Raw genomic sequence first — 17,696 nt, 5'->3', positions numbered from 1 at the left:
ACGTCAGCAGACGTTAAAGTAACCTCTGGCGTACCACAGGGGAGTGTTATGGGACCATTGCTTTTCACAAAACATATAAATGACCTAGTAGATAGTGTCGGAAGTTCCATGCGGCTTTTCGCGGATGATGCTGTAGTATACAGACAAGTTGCAGCATCAGAAAATTGCAGCGAAATGCAGGAAGATCTGCAGCGGATAGGCACTTGGTGCAGGGAGTTGCAACTGACCCTTAACATAGACAAATGTAATGTATTGCGAATACATAGAAAGAAGGATCCTTTATTGTATGATTATATGACAGTGGAACAAACACTGGTAGCAGTTACTTCTGTAAAATATCTGGGAGTATGCGTACGGAACGATTTGAAGTGGAATGATCATATAAAATTAATTGTTGGTAAGGCGCGTGCCAGGTTGAGATTCATTGGGAGAGTCCTTAGAAAATGTAGGAGGTGGCTTACAAAACACTCGTTCGACCTATACTCGAGTATTGCTCGTCAGTGTGGGATCCGTACCAGGTCGGGTTGATAGAGGAGACCCAAAGAAGAGCTGCGAGATTCGTTACAGGGTCATTTGGTAAGCGTGATAGCGTTACGGAGAAGTTTAACAAACTCGAGTGGCAGACTCTGCAAGAGAGGCGCTCTGCATGGCGGTGTAGCTTGCTGTCCAGGTTTCGAGAGGGTGCGTTTCTGGATTAGGTATCGAATATATTGCTTCCCCCTACTTATACCTCCCGAAGAGATCACGAATGTAAAATTAGAGATATTCGTACGCGCACGGAGGCTTTCCGGCAGTCGTTCTTCCCGCGAACCATACGCAACTGGAACAGGAAAGGGAGGTAATGACAGTGGCACTTAGTGCCCTCCGCCACACACCGTTGGGTGGCTTGCGGAGTATAAATGTAGATGTAGAAACTTACTTTCACACTTAGGCTGACGAGAGTCATTAAGTCTAATGGATCTAATGTGTGCAAAACTTCAAAAGCATCTCTGTTATGTAACAGAACAGTAATCCCTTTATGTCACATACTCCTGAAAGTTTTCTGGTAATTCCAGGACAGTATGTGCAGCACTTGCCACGTACTTTTCGGGACAGAAGCAGCTAATTCACACGCATTCGATGTCTTTTTGATAGGAAAACCCGCATTGCAACACTTCTCTACAACCAAACAATCATCATCCTCGTACCAAACCCAACCTAGGAAGGTTAAACCTAAACTACTTCATGCGTTATTCTACGCCGCCCAAAAACTGATTGATATCTGGTGTGTTGTGTCCAAGCTGTCGGGCCATCTCTGACGATGCTGACGATCGTTGTCGGTGGCACTGACCATCCTCCATGGTGTCCCCATCTCCCTGTGCGATTTCCGTGTTTTTTGAAACCCTGAAGAGGAACAATGGTGGCCGTCGATTTGCTTCGAATAGTTGCAACCCTGGTAGAGTCATGACTCAATGACTCGATGATGATGATGACGACGAGGTCCCATACTCTTTGACAGAGCGTAGGGGACGATGCGGGAGACCCTCACCGCTGTACTAGGCAAGGTCCTAGTGGAGGTGGTTTGCCACTGCCTTCTTCCGACCGTAATGGGGATGAATGATGACTATGAAGAAGACACAACACACAGTCATCTCGAGGCAGGAAAAATCCCCGACCCCGCCGGGAATCGAACCCGGGACCCCGTGCGCGGGAAGCGAGAACGCTACCGCAAGACCACGAGTCTATAGGCAGCGGAAAACATTTTTTGATGATGAAGACACTAACCGTCTTGTATTGCAGTAGGATAAATTTGTCAGCAGCTATAGCGATTACTTTTGAAATATAGGGCTATTCAAAAAGAAGGAACACATTTCAGACATTTACTGCTTCCAAACTACAAAAAATAGAAACACAATTCCATCGTTTCTGGAAAGCGAAGAGTTCACATTTGTATGCACTCAACGTCAGCACCCTCTGTTACACGACAAATATCAAAACGTTGGCTCATTTCCCGCCACACACAAAGCACTTGCTCTCTAGTTATCGAATTCACAACGATGCGATGTCGCAGACTTTAAAGAGTGTCAAGCATAGGCGGGATAAAAACGCGGTCTAGACCTAACCCCACAGATAAGGCACAAGGTGTAACGTCTGGAGATCTGGAAGGTCGCCGGCAATGAAGTTCATCTTCCTGCAATGGTGTCGTTCAGGAAAGAGAACAGCAAGAACTTATGAGGACTTGTGATCACGAGGTAGATGAAGGTAATTATGCTACTTAGGCAGCAAAGTAACCCGTGACAAACTAAACGAGTAGGACGTCAAAAGCAGACTAGCATTGGCAAAATGGGGCATTCCTGCCCAAGCGAAGTCTACTACTATAAAACACATACCTAAAATTGGGGAAGAAATTTCTCAGAAGCACAGCATTGTATCGTGTGATAATGAAACATGGACTGTGGGGAAAATCTGAACAGAAGAGAATCGAAGCAGTTGGGATGTGGTGCTACAGACGAATGTTGAAAATTAGGTGGACTGATCAGGTAAGGAATGAGTAGGTTCTTTGACACTACGTACAACACGACTGCATAGCTTGTTAGGTTTCTGAGGAGACCCTTCAGAGATTTATTGGATTTGAGACAGTTTCGGGTGGTGGACGGTAGAAATTTGTGGCAGCTGCAGAAAGTGTCTGTAGTCATGTAAGGTAGTGATGGTTTTATTAATTTACATATTTTACAGGAAAATTCCGTAAACTGAAAGTAGGACTTGGACTCTGTGGGCTCCATACAATCTTAATTATATATATATAGATAATAAATTATTATTATTATTATCATTTCGTGTGGTTGAATCGCATTGTGCAGGTCTGTCTATTGGACGTCACTTTGGTGACCTGTGTGTCCCTCATCTACGCTGGTTACCTGGCTGGGGAAAGGGGATCTACACTTTAACGTGGAAACCGAACCACATGTTGTTTCTGGCGACTCTTCACTACGTTGAGAGGTTAAAACGAAGGCCGAAATATCCATGGTGTGACTGAGTTTCGATCCCACGACTTCTCGGTTTCTAAGTATATGCTTTTTTGCTAGACCACCAGGTCCGACACGTCTAGAAATATTTCATCTAGAGGTTTTAACGTGGGAGTTTCCGTGTTATGTCATATATGGCCGTATCTTTTGATTGCATTGACTTAGAAGCTTCGACTTTTTACACCACTAAGGGACCATAGATCTTAGTACTTGACATAACTTATTTAGGTTTTCCGTGATGATTTCCCTATATCACTCCAGGAAAATGCCGGGATGATTCCTTTGAAAGGGCACGGCCGACTTCCTTCCCCGTTGTTGTTGTTATGGTCTTCAGTCCTGAGACTGGTTTGATGCAGCTCTCCATGCTACTCTATCCTGTGCAAGCTTTTTCATCTCCCAGTACCTACTGCAACCTACATCCTTCTGAATCTGCTTAGTGTATTCATCTCTTGGTCTCCCTCTACGATTTTTACCCTCCACGCTGCCCTCCAATACTAAATTGGTGATCCCTTGATGCCTCAGAACATGTCCTACCAACCGATCCCTTCTTTTGGTCAAGTTGCGCCACAAACTTCTCTTCTCCCCAATCCTACTCAATACTTCCTCATTAGTTATGTGATCTACCCATCTAATCTTCAGCATTCTTCTGTAGCACCACATTTCGAAAGCTTCTATTCTCTTCTTGTCCAAACTATTTATCGTCCATGTTTCACTTCCATACATGGCTACACTCCATACAAATACTTTCAGAAATGCCTTCCTGACACTTAAATCCTTCCTTCCCCATCCTTCCCTAATCCGATGGGGCCAATGAACTCGCTGTCTGGTCTCCTTCCCCAAAACAACCAAAACCAACTTAGCCTAAACTTGAACTTGATATCTCTATCCGTTCCTGAGAGAAAGGAGTCTTAACCATCGGGCAAATAGACGGACAAAAAGAGGTTTCTATAAGATTTTGGTTTTTACCGATTGAGATACGTAACCCTAAAAATATATTTAACAATTATATTTTAAGATGTGTGATGGACTGCCATAATACACTACTGGCCATTAAAATTGCTACACCAAGAAGAAATGCAGGTGATAAACGGGTATTCATAGGACAAATATATTATACTAGAACTGACATGTGATTACATTTTCACGCAATTTGGGTGTATAGGTCCTGAGAAATCAGTACCCAGAACAACCACCTCTGGCCGTAATAATGGCCTTGATACGCCTGGGCATTGTGTCAAACAGAGCTTGGTTGGCGTGTACATGTACAGCTGCCCATGCAGCGTCAACACGATACCGCACTTCATCAAGAGTAGTGACTGGCGTATTGTGACGAGCCAGTTGCTCGGCCACCATTGCCCAGATGTTTTCAATTGGTGAGAGATCTGGAGAATGTGCTGGCCAGGGCAGCAGTTGAACATTTTCTGTATGCAGGAAGGCCCGTACAGGACCTGCTGAAATGTAGGGTTTCACAGGGATCGAATGAAGTGTAGAGCCACAGGTCGTAACACATCTCAAATGTAACGTCCACTGTTCAAAGTGCCATCAATGCAAACAAGAGGTGACCGAGACGTGTAACCAATGGCACCGCATACCATCATGCCGGGTGATACACCATTATGGTGATGACCAATACACGCTTCCACCGCAATGTCGCCAAACACGGATGCGACCATCATGATGCTGTGAACAATACCTGGATTCATCCGAAAAAATGACGTTTTGCCACTCGTGCACCCAGTTTCGTCGTCGAGTACACCATAGCACGCGCTCCTGTCTGTGATGCAGCGTCAAGGGCAACCGCAGCCACAGTCTCTGAGCTGATAGTCCATGCTGCTGCAAACATCGTCGAACTGTTCGTGCAGATGGTTGTTGTCTTGCAAACGTCCCCATCTGTTGACTCAGGTATCGACACGTGGCTGCACGATCTGTTACAGCCATGCGGATAAGATGCCTGTCATCTCGACTGCTAGTGATACGAGGCCGTTGTGATCCAGCACGGCGTTCCGTATTACCCACCTGAACCCACCGATTCCATATTCAGCTAACAGTCATTGGATCTCGACCAAGGCGAGCAGCAATGTCGCGACACGATAAACCGCAATCGCGATAGGCTACAATCCGACCTTTATCGAAGTCGGAAACGTGATGGTACGAATTTCTCCTCCTTACACGAGGCATCACAACATCGTTTCACCAGGCAACACCGGCCAACCTCTGTTTGTGTATGAGAAATCGGTTGGAAACTTTCCTCATGTCAGCACGTTGTAGGTGTCGCCACCGGCGCCAACCTGATGTGAATGCTCTGAAAAGCTAATCATTTGCATATCACAGCATCTTCTTCCTGTCGGTTAAATTTCGTGTCTGTAGCACGTCATCTTCGTGGTGCAGCAATTTTAATGGCCAGTAGTGTACAATGATTAACTGGAAAGTCTGTGCACTATGAACATAAACAAAAATGGGTATACAATACTAGTGTTTAAAAGTTGTTAGAAACACCAGTTTTAAACAAAGAAATGTTTTATAGCTTTTTGTAGGTACTGTCTTAATGCAATGAATATTGTTGAGAGGTCGTTCTAAGAGTACCGCATATTATGAGACGCTGTACAATGATTTATTTTGTTTTGACGTTCGTTGTAGCTCAATGTGCAATAAATGAAGATAGATTTCCTCCCGCCCCTCTCGTTGTAAAAACTGTAATTAAGAATTTTTCGAGCCAAACCTAGAATTGAGGAAGTAATATCAGCGAAAACTGTCTTCTTATCAGTATCATCTCCAGTGCAGTGATATAGTGAGGTCAGTTTCGAAACCATAGCACATTAGATAGTTAAATGGATGGGATATTCTCTGTTTCTGGCTGAACATTTCGTGCTATGCATAGCTAGGCTTTGTCCTATTGGAATATGTCATGTCGGTTGAGATGATGCAGTCACAGTGGCAGTTTCTTTGAGATGACGTTTACTAGTGATGCACCCTACACTTTGGTACCGGATGATCAGTTGACTATGTGAACGAATCCAGCATGACAACACACAGGTCTAGTTATTAAGAGGAGAGTAATTTAGTTTCCAGTAATATATCGTTTCTCTATATACCTGGGAGCTTAGGAGGGTACGTCACTCAGTGAATTGCCACTGTATTTCCTCTGGCCTTGTCTGTAATGTGCTAGATCACCATTTTGAAAGGGCTGATGACCATTTGACACTGCATTGTAAGGAGAAATTGTAGACTGTTTCTACCCTACATGTGGACGTGTAAAATAAGGATCTCTGATAATGTACTGATGAACCTCTGCATCTATTCACTTGTTGCATCTGTTGTAAAAAGCAAGGATACCATAGTGACTTGCGATGCACAACATTTACCAACTGTTCCGTTACACAGCTTAGGCTGTGCCTATACACTGAGGTGATAAGTGATGGGGTACCTCTCAATATCATGTTGGAACACTTTTCGCCCAGTGTAGTGCAGAAGCTCGACGTGGCATTAACAAGTCATCGGAACTCGCCTACAGATGTATTGAGCCGTGCTACCTCCATAGCCAAATCGGTTATGTCCCATAAATTTTTGATGGTAATCATGTCTGGCGATCTGGCTGGCCAAACCATTATGCTAGTTGTCCAGAATGTTCTTCAAACCATTCACGAACAATTGTGGTCTGGTGTTTGGGAACGTAGTCCACGAATGGCTGCAAATGTTCTCAATGTATCGAGAACGAGATTTTCACTCTGCGCTGATATGAAACTTACTGGCAGATTAATACTGTATGCCGGACCGAGACTCGCACTCGGGACCTTTGCCTTTCGTGGGCAAGTGCTCTACCAACTGAGCTACCCAAGCACGACTCACGCCCCGTCCTCACAGCTTTACTTCCGCCAGTACCTCGTCTCCTACCTTCGCAGGAGAGCTTCTGTAAAGTTTGGAAAGTAGGAGACGAGGTACTGGCTGAAGTAAAGCTGTGAGGATGGGGCGTGAGTCGTGCTTGGGTAGCTCAGATGGTAGAGCACTTGCCGGCAAAAGGCAAAGGTCCCGAGTTCGAGTCTCGATCTGGCACACAGATTTAATCTGCCAGGAAGTTTCGTTCTTGAAGTAGCCGAACATAATATTTTCCAGTCAGTAGTTGGTTGGGACCACAGGACTCAGTCCTTCCCCAGTAAACACAACCCACACGTTTATGGAGCCACAGTCAGCTTGCACAGTGCCTCTTTGACAACTTGGGTCTATGGCTTCATGGAATCTGCACGACACTCGAAGACTCCCATCAGCTCTTAACAATCAAAATTCAGGCTCATCTTCCAAAGCCACCGTTTTCTGGACATCTAGGATCCAACCGATATGATCACAGGCCCAGGCTATACCATGCTGCTAGCAAAGGCACCCACATCGGTTGCTTGCTGCCATACCCATTAACGTCAAATTTCACCACATTGTCTAATGGATTGATTCACCATATGTCCCAAATTGATTTGTGCACTTTCTGTTAGCATTGACAAGTCTAAGCAAATGCTGCTTCACTCGGTCGTTAGGTAAAGGATGTTGACCACTGCATTGTCTGTAATGAGAGGTATTGCCTGAAATTTATGATTCTTGGTACTCTCTTGATATGATCTTGAAATATTGGATTCTTTAACGATTTCTGAAATGGAAAGTCTCTTATGTCTGCCTCCAAGTACTATTCCACATTCGACATCTGTTAAAGCCTGTCGTGTGACCATAATCGCGTTGTGAACTTTTCACGTGAATCACCTGAGTACAAATGACAACTCCGGCAATGCACTGCTCTTTTATACCAGGCGTATGTGATAGTACTGTGTGCTGTGTGTGCATATCGCTATCCCATGACATTTGTCACCTCAGCGTACACAAGTACTGAGGGTGCCGTGTAAGGACAGAAGACTATTTAGTGACACCGTGTTTCAGAATCATCCGCAATGGCAGCCACCAAGGACAAGCAGGAGACTGCAGCTGTGAACGTGGGCGCCCTCCTGGATGCAGGTGATGGTGCTATGGTGACATTGGTGGCAGGCAACACACGGCTGGTAGTGCACAGGGCCATCCTGTCAGACAGGAGCCCCGTGTTTGCCGGCATGTTCCGGCACGATACACTGGAGGCCAGCAGTGGGAACGTCACCATCACCGATGTGGAGGGCCCGGTGCTGCGCGAGTTGCTCGGCTACATGTATTCCCTTCAGGCGACCCACCAGCCCAGCGTCACGCCCGAGCTGCTGGCAGCTGCGGATAAATACGGCGTGTCTGGGTTGAAGGCTCTGTGTGAGCAACAGCTGGCATCTCAGCTGTCAGTGGAAAACGCGGCGGCCACGGCAGTGCTTGCGTTGAGGTACTCCTGTGCCAGCCTCATGGAGGCTGCTGTCGCCTTTATAAAGGCCAACCAGCAAGTGCTGGCCACTCAGGGTTGGGCTGAGGCGGTCCACATCCTGCCCAAAGACGTGGTTGAAGTCAGTCGCCTGCTTGGTCAGCCACCGGCAGACACCAGGTAAGCACAAGACGAGACACTTGTCTTTTCCAAGTGTGTGTGTGTGTGTGTGTGTGTGTGTGTGTGTGTGTGTGTCTGTTTTTCTGTTTGTGTGTGTGTGTGTGTGTGTGTGTGTGTGTGTGTGTGTGTGTGTGTGTGTGTGTGTGTGTGTGTGTGTGTGTGTTTGTGTCTGTTTTTCTGTTTGTGTCTGTTTTTCTGTTTGTGTCTGTTTTTCTGTGTTTGTGTGTGTGTGTTTGTGTGTGTGTGTGTGTGTGTGTGTGTGTGTGTGTGTGTGTGTGTGTGTGTTTTTTTTTTTGTGTGTGTGTTTTTTTTTTGTGTGTGTGTGTTTTTGTGTGTGTGTGTGTGTGTGTGTGTGTGTTTTTGTGTGTGTGTGTGTTTTTGTGTGTGTGTGTGTTTGTTTTTGTTTTTGTGTGTGTGTGTGTGTGTGTGTGTGTGTGTGTGTGTGTGTGTGTGTGTGTGTGTGTGTGTTTTTGTGTTTTTGTGTGTGTGTGTGTGTGTGTGTGTGTGTGTGTGTGTGTGTGTGTGTGTGTGTGTGTGTGTTTGTTTTTGTGTGTGTGTGTGTGTGTTTGTTTTTGTGTGTGTGTGTTTGTTTTTGTGTGTGTGTGTTTGTTTTTGTGTGTGTGTGTTTGTTTTTGTGTGTGTGTGTGTGTGTTTGTTTCAAGCTTACAATGTTTGCCACTGAGTTGCTTCAGATGCCTTGTGCTAGGATATACACCTTCATTGCTGACTACAAAAACCTTTCACTAGTAGCCCACAATGCTTTCATTGCCTAGTCATAATACATCCCTAAAATGAGCTATGTTTATTAGCAGGTAAGTTGGCTATCAAAAAATCATGGGAGAGCCAAGTTTTCATAGCTGATCTGACAGACCATCTCATCTTCCATTAAATATGCTAGCTCATTAAGTAAACGCTGCATCATATTCTGCTACACAAAACTACATTATGGAACTTCATTATGGAACCTTAATCCCTAATACACAAAAAGGTAGAACGAAGTATCAGACTACACTAGCTCACATACACACAATTACAATACATCGTCTTATACTCTGAACCTCATTATGTACCCTCTCATCTTTGTGGATTATTTAGTCACTAGCCATCACAAATAAAACACACTACTGCCACTGACTCGGCACATGGGGCAGTATGACCAAATAAATCACACTGGGAAAACCTGAGTGATGAATATTATGCCTAGCCCCACTCTTCTGTACACGAAAGTAAAAATCATGGTTCGTTCATTCACCCAACTGTGTAATAGCACTGAGAGCTGCAATTGTGACCTCCTGCTGCGTGGACATACAATCTTCCGGCAGAGACTGCGAGATACCCAGGGTATAGGGCCATGTCTGTGCAAGGTTGAGTTGGGGAGGTGGGTTGTCACCCAGGTACAGGCCTATGGCTGCACAGACAAAGAGCATCCAAAGTAAAAGCATTTTATTAAATCTCACGCAGCTACACTCGTAGCATCCTGGTGGTGGCAGTGGCCACAAGTCCTCACAGCATATGGTGAGGAAGGCATGTTATGGCCTTGTGGCAGTGAACTGAGTGCCAGCAGACCGTGACATTGATGCCAAGAATGCTGGCTGCAGCAATTTATGCAGCAGCTTGTGACCCTGTTGGCGCACCATAGCCACTCCCAGATGGAGCCAGTAGTGTGGATGTGTGCAGGGGTGGTTGCAGGGGATGGCAGATTCACGTGGTTGATATCGCCGCTGTGACTGACAGCACATAGCATCCAAACACTTACACAAACATGGAATGGTGAGCAGTCCAATCGTCCTGACGTTGTTGTTGCCCACAATGACAAGAGCAAGGGAGCTCTTAGTACAAGGAGGTCATCTTGGCACCAGAAGAGGGTGTGGTGGTGGAGGTCCAAACTCGGGATGCCTGCATGCTGTCCCATACTGTTTGGTTGCCTGGCATAGCCCTCTCATTTCTGAAGGTGCTGACTGACTGCAGATGCCTCAGCTAAAGTTAATGGATACTTATAATGGTTTGCAGCCTACTTGCTACACTGACATGCTGTTTCCACTTGCATTCAGAACAAAAAAAGACCTGTGGCCTGGCTGTGTGGAAACTGCTTGGCTCATTGTACAGTGGCTCCATCTTAGCAATAAATTTGCAGTGTTGCAGTCTTCATCTACATATCTACATACATACTCCGCAGTCCACCATACGGTGCGTGGCGGAGGGTACCTCGTATCACAACTAGCATCTTCTCTCCCTGTTCCACTCCCAAACAGAATGAGGGAAAAATGACTGCCTATATGCCTCTGTACGAGCCCTAATCTCTCTTATCTTTGTGGTCTTTCCGCGAAATGTAAGTTGGCGGCAGTAAAATTATACTGCAGTCAGCCTCAAATTCTGGTTCTCTAAATTTCCTCAGTAGCGATTCACTAAAAGAACGCCTCCTTTCCTCTAGAGACTCCCACCCGAGTTCCTGAAGCATTTCCGTAACACTCGCGTGATGGTCAAACCTACCAGTAACAAATCTAGCAGCCCGCCTCTGAATTGCTTCTATGTCCTCCCTCAATCCGACCTGATAGGGATCCCAAACGCAAGAGCAGTACTCGAGAATAGGTCGTATTAGTGTTTTATGAGCGGTCTCCTCTACAGATGAACCACATCTTCCCAAAATTCTACTAATGAACCGAAGACGACTATCTGCCTTCCCCACAACAGCCATTACATGCTTGTCCCACTTCATATCGCTCTGCAATGTTGCGCCCAAATATTTAATCGACGTGACTGTGTCAAGCGCTACACTACTAAAGGAGTATTCAAACATTACAGGATTCTTTTTCCTATTCATCTGCATTAATTTACATTTATCTATGTTTTGAGTTAGCTGCCATTCTTTACACCAATCACAAATCCTGTCCAAGTCATCTCGTATCCTCCTACAGTCACTCAACGACGACACCTTCCCATACCCCACAGCATCCTCAGCAAACAGCCGCACATCGCTATCCACCCTATCCAAAAGATCATTTATGTAGATAGAAAACAACAGCGGACCTACCACACTTCCCTGGGGCACTCCAGATGATACCATCGCCTCCGAGGAACACTCACCTCCGAGAAACACTCACCATCGAGGACAACATACTGGGTTCTCCACTTTGTGATGTATTAACAGACCTGTTGCTGCACCTGGCATGTTGACACCTTCGCGCCCACAGGCTGTGTTCAGTGGCGCAGCTGGACTGATAGTTCTGCTGTAACGCCCAAAAAAATAGTGGCAGCGCTGTCACTCGAGATTTATTGTCGAGTTCTCGTGTATTTACTTTTTTAGTGGAGGAGGCTGAGGGGCAGGCTCTTGATTTTAGAGTAGAATTTAAGCCTCTCCTCTGAAAAGCCAGAAACACTGAGGCACAGAAGAATTTGCACAAATGGCACAGCATACACAGAATCTATACATGTAGTAACTCTACCATCCAGAACTTGTCATTACTACAGCTGTAAACGTGAACACACACACACACACACACACACACACACACACACACACACACACAAAAGTGAGTACATGAGGCAACATAATTGCTAATTGCTCCATATCAGTTTCGGATTCCACACGCTAGGATTTGATCAATACACAGTCCCAGAATGTTTTAACTTGTCTTTCACATATTTCAGTGCTGTGTTTGCCCTAAAATGAAGTATTACGATTGCTAGTAACCCGTGTCAGTCTGTGGGGCCATGTGAACCAGAAGACACACGAGAGGGAGGCAAAGGCGCTTCACATCCACTACAGCCACACTTGGTAAAGCACTGCGGGTTTCAAAACAACTTTGACATTGTTAAATACTGCAGAGTGGTTCAAAACTCAAGTTTTCAGTCTCGCCATTTGATAGAACAGACCAGGAAACATGTTATACAAAATGTGAGATAGTTAAGATTCGTTTTCAGTCTATGAAGTGTTTTTCATTAATTTATCGGTTGTTTCCATGTATTAATTTTCTATTGGAACAGTAGCATTAGCGTCATTCTGGGTATCTAATATTTATAGAAAATCAAACTAAGTACTTATAATATGAGTATTATGTGCGTCGGCTGTAGTAACTGCGTGGTAGAATAAGAAAAGTACATTATTTTTATTTGTTTTACGTTTTTAGAGAATTTTTCAGTATGGGAATGTAGGTACTGTCCACGTGGATGATTGTAGTGAGGAGACTAGATCAAAGTGACATGTTCATTGTTTTGTAAATCAGCAGTGTGGGGTAGAGAGTGTCATCAGAAAGGCAATGTTTGCTTACTGGAAGAGTTCGAATTAAAATCTAGCAGACTGTATGAAAATCAAAATCTCTCTCTCTCTCACACACAGAGACAGAGAGAGAGAGAGAAGGCATGACTAGTAGTCGACTTAGTGTTACTGTTATGTGATTTTTTTTTTTTCGACCAAATCGTTGTGTGTGATACAGATTTTCACTATTTGGTGAGAATGTCAAGAAATTCACCAGTAATTGTACTCAAAAATTTTGGCTTTATCTCAGGAATGAGGTTCGTTTTGTGTGTGTCAGATTTCGTAGTTTTGGGAAGAATTGCTGCGCACAGATTTATTATTAGGTGTATGAAGCAACTGAGTGGACGTCAACAAGCAGTTAGCAGCAGCATCCTGAGCTCGAAGGAACTGACGTGTAGGGATCAGTGTGACAAAATGAGACAATGGAATTTCTTGAGATATGAATAGAGGAATTTAAATGGATATTGAACAAGACTTCGATAAAGGGGTTCAACTGAACAACTGAACCTTAATTTACACAATCTCATACTCTTTGTATTATAAGAGGGGAATATAGTAGATTTGTTTGTACTGTTCTCGGGTCTCCAGCTGGGTGCAATCGTTTTCAAACCACGATATTTCGACAGCGTTCCTTGCCGTCCAGGTGATACCTGCAGACTGAGCATCTTTGCTGAATCTCCTCCCCTTTATACTCTAATCGCTCCCCACCCCTTTCCCCACGTCCTGCCCCACGCTGCGCGGCGTGGAGTGGTGGTGGGGAGGGGCGGGTTGCTGGGTGCTGGATGTGAACTGTGGACCATCAGATGTCCTGTGGCCTTTGTTGGGCGCGAAAGTCGCTTTGAGTGGGCGCTGTGCTTTCAATTGGCTGAGTGCTGGGTCCCAGGCTTTGCTGAGGTTTAACCCGGCGTCTCTGTTGATCAGCCCATCAGCTACACGTATTTCAATCTCCTCCTTCAGAACGCAGTCCCAAAAAGACGAGGCCTGCCGTAAAACCTCCTTTTCGCGTACTCCACAGTGTGTCCAGTATCCATGTAATGTTCTGCAACCTCAGATTTTGTAGGTTGCTTCAGTAGGCTGTTTTCAGACAAGCTCAGCAGAGAGAGAACGAAGAGGACGAGAAGACAATGGCATACCTGCCTTACGCCGGCAAAGTATCCAATAAAATCGGTAGAGTTCTGGCTCGGTGTAACATCAAATGTGTCTTCCGCCCACCTCCGAAAACGTTTGTCCTGCTAGGTACAGTAAAAGATGACTTCGGGCTCTGCAAACCGGGTGTTTACCGTATTCCGTGTAAATGCGGTGAGGCATACATCAGGCAAACTGTACGGACAATCGAAAAAGATGCCAGGAACACAGAAAGCACAGTGAACTGAAGCAACCTACAAAAATTGCGGTTGCGGAACATTACATGGATACTGGAGATACTATGGAGTACGCGAAAACGGAGGTTTTACGGCAGGCCTCGTCGTTTTGGGACTGTGCTCTGAAGGAGGCGATTGAAATACGTGTAGCTCCGATCGTTCAAATGGCTCTGAGCTCTATGAGACTTAACGTCTGAGGTCATCAGTCCCCTAGAACATAGAACTACTTAAACGTAACTAACCTAAGGACATCACACACATCCATGCCCAAGGCATGATTCGAACCTGCCACTCTAGCGGTCGCGCGGTTCCAGACTGTAGCGCCTAGAACCGCTCGTCCACCCCGGCTGGCACGTGTAGCTGATGGGCTGATCGACAGAGACGCTGGGTTCAACCTCAGCAAAGCCTGGGACCCAGCACTCAGCCAACTAAATGCACAGCGCCGACCCAAAGCGACTTCCGCGCCCGACGAAGGCCACAGGACATCTGATGGTTTGCAGCCCGCAGCCCACCCCTCCCACCACCACTCCACGCGGTGTCGGGTGCGGCAGGACGCGTGGGAAGGGGGGGGGCGATCAGAGTATAAAGGGAAGGAGATTCTGCGGAGATACTCAGTCTGCAGGTATCACCTGGACGGCAAGGAACGCTGTCGAAATATCGTATCAGGTATCACCTGAAGATAACGGCAAGGAACACTGTCGAAGTACCATGGTTTGAAAACGACTGCACCCGGCTGGAGACCCGAGAACAGTACAAACAGTTACTTTGCTGGGAAAGCCTAAGATCACACATAGTAGATTTGTTTCTGAAGAGATGCGCTTTCAGAAATGTTTGGTTTCTTGCAACATAGTTTTCTCTATTAGATGTGTGTGTTCATAGTAAAGTGAGAGAACTTTTCTGTTTTTGTACAGGAGACTTCCTGGAGAAGAGTGTGGCATGAAGCTGATCTACTTAGCTCAGCAGGGGGCAGAGGAGGAACTGCGTGCACTGTTGAAAGCAGGGGCCGACGTAGGGGTGAGGGACGTAGACTTTTACAACATGACAGCCCTGCACTGGGCAGCTTCCAGGGGCCAGGTGCAGGCAGTGAGGTGTCTGGTGGAGGCCGGGGCGGAGGTGGACGCCAGGGACAGCATGCAGTGCACGCCTCTGCACTCGGCCGCATACCGTGGCCGCGCGGCTGTGGTGCGGCTGCTGCTGGCGTCTGCAGCTGACCCCAACGCCAGGAACCAGTGGAGGAGGACACCGCTCCACGATGCGGCGGAACGTGGCCATGCAGACGTAGTGGCCGTGCTGCTGCAGGCGGGAGCTGACAGGAGGGCCAGAGATGACAACTGGAGTACCCCACTGGACCTCGCCAGGCGGAACAATAGGGACCAGCTGATAGAGATGTTGACATAAAGAATGTGTTCCAACAAATGTCTGTGTATTTACATTTAAACAGTTCCTTTACAACTCTTTCTGATGTTTTTCAATAAAGCTTTAAGTGCAGTTTATATAAGAAGTTATATGTAAATTTTGTGTCAGAATTAAAGCAACAGTAAATATGAGTAAACTAATTTAAATTGTTGTTGTTGTTATTGTGGTTGTGGTCTTCAGTCCTGAGACTAGTTTGATGCAGCTCTCCATGCTACTCTATCCTGTGCAAGCTTCTTCATCTCCCCGTACTGCGGCCTACATCCTTCTGAATCTGCTTAGTGTATTCATCCCTTGGTCTCCCTCTACGATTTTTACCCTCCACGCTGTCCTCCAATGCTAAATTTGTGGTCCCTTGATGCCTCAGAACATGTCGCACCAACTGGTCCCTTCTTCTAGTCAAGTTCTGCCACAAACTCCTCTTATCCCCAATTCTACTCAATATCTCCTCATTAGTTATGTGATCTACCCATCTAATCTTCAACATTCTTCTGTAGCACCACATTTCGAAAGCTTCTCCTCTCTTCTTGTCCAAACTGTTTATCGTCCATGTTTCACTTCCATACATGGCTACACTCCATACAAATATTTTCAGAAATGACTTCCGGACACTTAAATCGATACTCGATGTTAACAAATTTCTCTTCTTCAGAAACGCTTTCCTTGCCATTGCCAGTCTACATTTTAAATCCTCTCTACGTCGACCATCATCAGTTATTTTGCTCCCCAAATAGCAAAACTCCTTTACTACTTTAAGCTTCTCATTTCCTAATCTAAATCCCTCAGCATCACCCGACTTAATTCGACTACATTCTCCATTATCCTCGTTTTGCTTTTGTTGATGTTCATCTTATATCCTCCTTTCAAGACACTGTCAATTCTGTTCAACTGCTATTCCAAGTCCTTTGCTGTCTCTGACACAATTACAATGTCATCGGCGAACCTCAAAGTTTTTATTTCTTCTCCATGGATTTTAATACCTACTCCGAATTTTTCTTTTGTTTCCTTTACTGCTTGCTCAATTTACAGATTGAATAACATCTGGGATAGGCTACAACCCTGTCTCACTCCCTTCCGAACCACTGCTTCACTTTCATGCCCCTCAACTCTTATAACTGCCATCTGGTTGCTGTACAAATTGTAAATAGCCTTTCGCTCCCTGTATTTTACCACTACCACCTTCAGAATTTGAAAGAGAGTATTCCAATCAACATTGTCAAAAGCTTTATCTAAGTCTACAAATGCTAGAAACGTAAGTTTGCCTTTTCTTAATCTTTCTTCTAAGCTAAGTCGTAGAGTCAGTACTGCATCACGTGTTCCAACATTTCTACGGAATCCAAACTGATCTTCCCTGAGGTCGGCTTCTACCAGTTTTTCCATTCGTCTGTAAAGAATTGGTGTTAGTATTTTGCAGCTGTGACGTATTAAACTGATAGTTCGGTAATTTTCACACTAATTTAAGTATCAAGAGGCAACTTGTGTCTCAGTAAAAATGTTTCAAATGCGATTATAGGCTAAACTTTATACCAGTTAACGAGAACTTAAAAATACACACTGCAATGGACAAACTGCAGGGGCAGATTACTGACTGGAAATCTAGGAAAAAAGTACCTAGAAAGATTTGTCCAGAAATGAACAAATAGTCTCAGAATAGTACAAAGCTGCATCGCAACAGACTTTGCCAGTGGTCACCATGGGATTGGAACTGATCAGGATAGTACTGATTGTTGTGCAGGATGCACATAACCCTCTACTCACACCATATTGGTGGGCCACTTGCCTGGGCTTGCACTTGGGTTTGTCTCAGTAACCTGTAGAACCTGGTCTTCCAAATCTGGTGTACTCACATTTCAACGCCTCCGTTAATGTTCGTCTGTCTGAAAGGACCCATGATGTCACAACGCCAAAAAAGGGTTTGAAGTGTTGTGTGATGCAGCTGGTATCTGTAAGGTACTTGTTTTGGTATAGCTGCCTCTCGACGGTTTCCATTTGCTTCGCTGTAGACAGCTGTTCCCCTGGTGAATACCAGGCCGTTCTGCTGCTTACAGTACGCTGAATCACACAGCCTGCAACACAAGGAACACGCAGCATATGGTCAGTAGAACTTTCATTCGATAGTGTCATCTACTGTGGCGACAATGCATTTCCAGACACATGTTCGTAGTAACTTT

At 45.4% G+C, this 17,696-nt stretch overlaps 1 protein-coding gene across 1 annotated transcript in view; it reads left to right on the top strand.

Moving 5' to 3' along the window:
• Positions 1–15,654, top strand: part of LOC126426893 (serine/threonine-protein phosphatase 6 regulatory ankyrin repeat subunit C-like) — a 114,411-nt gene extending 98,757 nt beyond the window's left edge. Inside the window, exons 2-3 of the mRNA XM_050088981.1 lie at positions 7,923–8,496; positions 15,024–15,654. Coding sequence (XP_049944938.1) covers positions 7,923–8,496; positions 15,024–15,510 — 1,061 coding nt within the window. The 3' untranslated portion in view covers positions 15,511–15,654. The remainder of the gene's footprint in view (positions 1–7,922; positions 8,497–15,023) is intronic.
• Positions 15,655–17,696: the final 2,042 nt, after the last annotated feature.

Source organism: Schistocerca serialis, chromosome 11 (genome assembly GCF_023864345.2).
Source record: "Schistocerca serialis cubense isolate TAMUIC-IGC-003099 chromosome 11, iqSchSeri2.2, whole genome shotgun sequence".
Taxonomy (NCBI): domain Eukaryota; kingdom Metazoa; phylum Arthropoda; class Insecta; order Orthoptera; family Acrididae; genus Schistocerca; species Schistocerca serialis.
The sequence above is the reverse complement of the archived record's forward strand: the minus strand, read 5'-3'. Positions and strand labels throughout refer to the sequence as shown.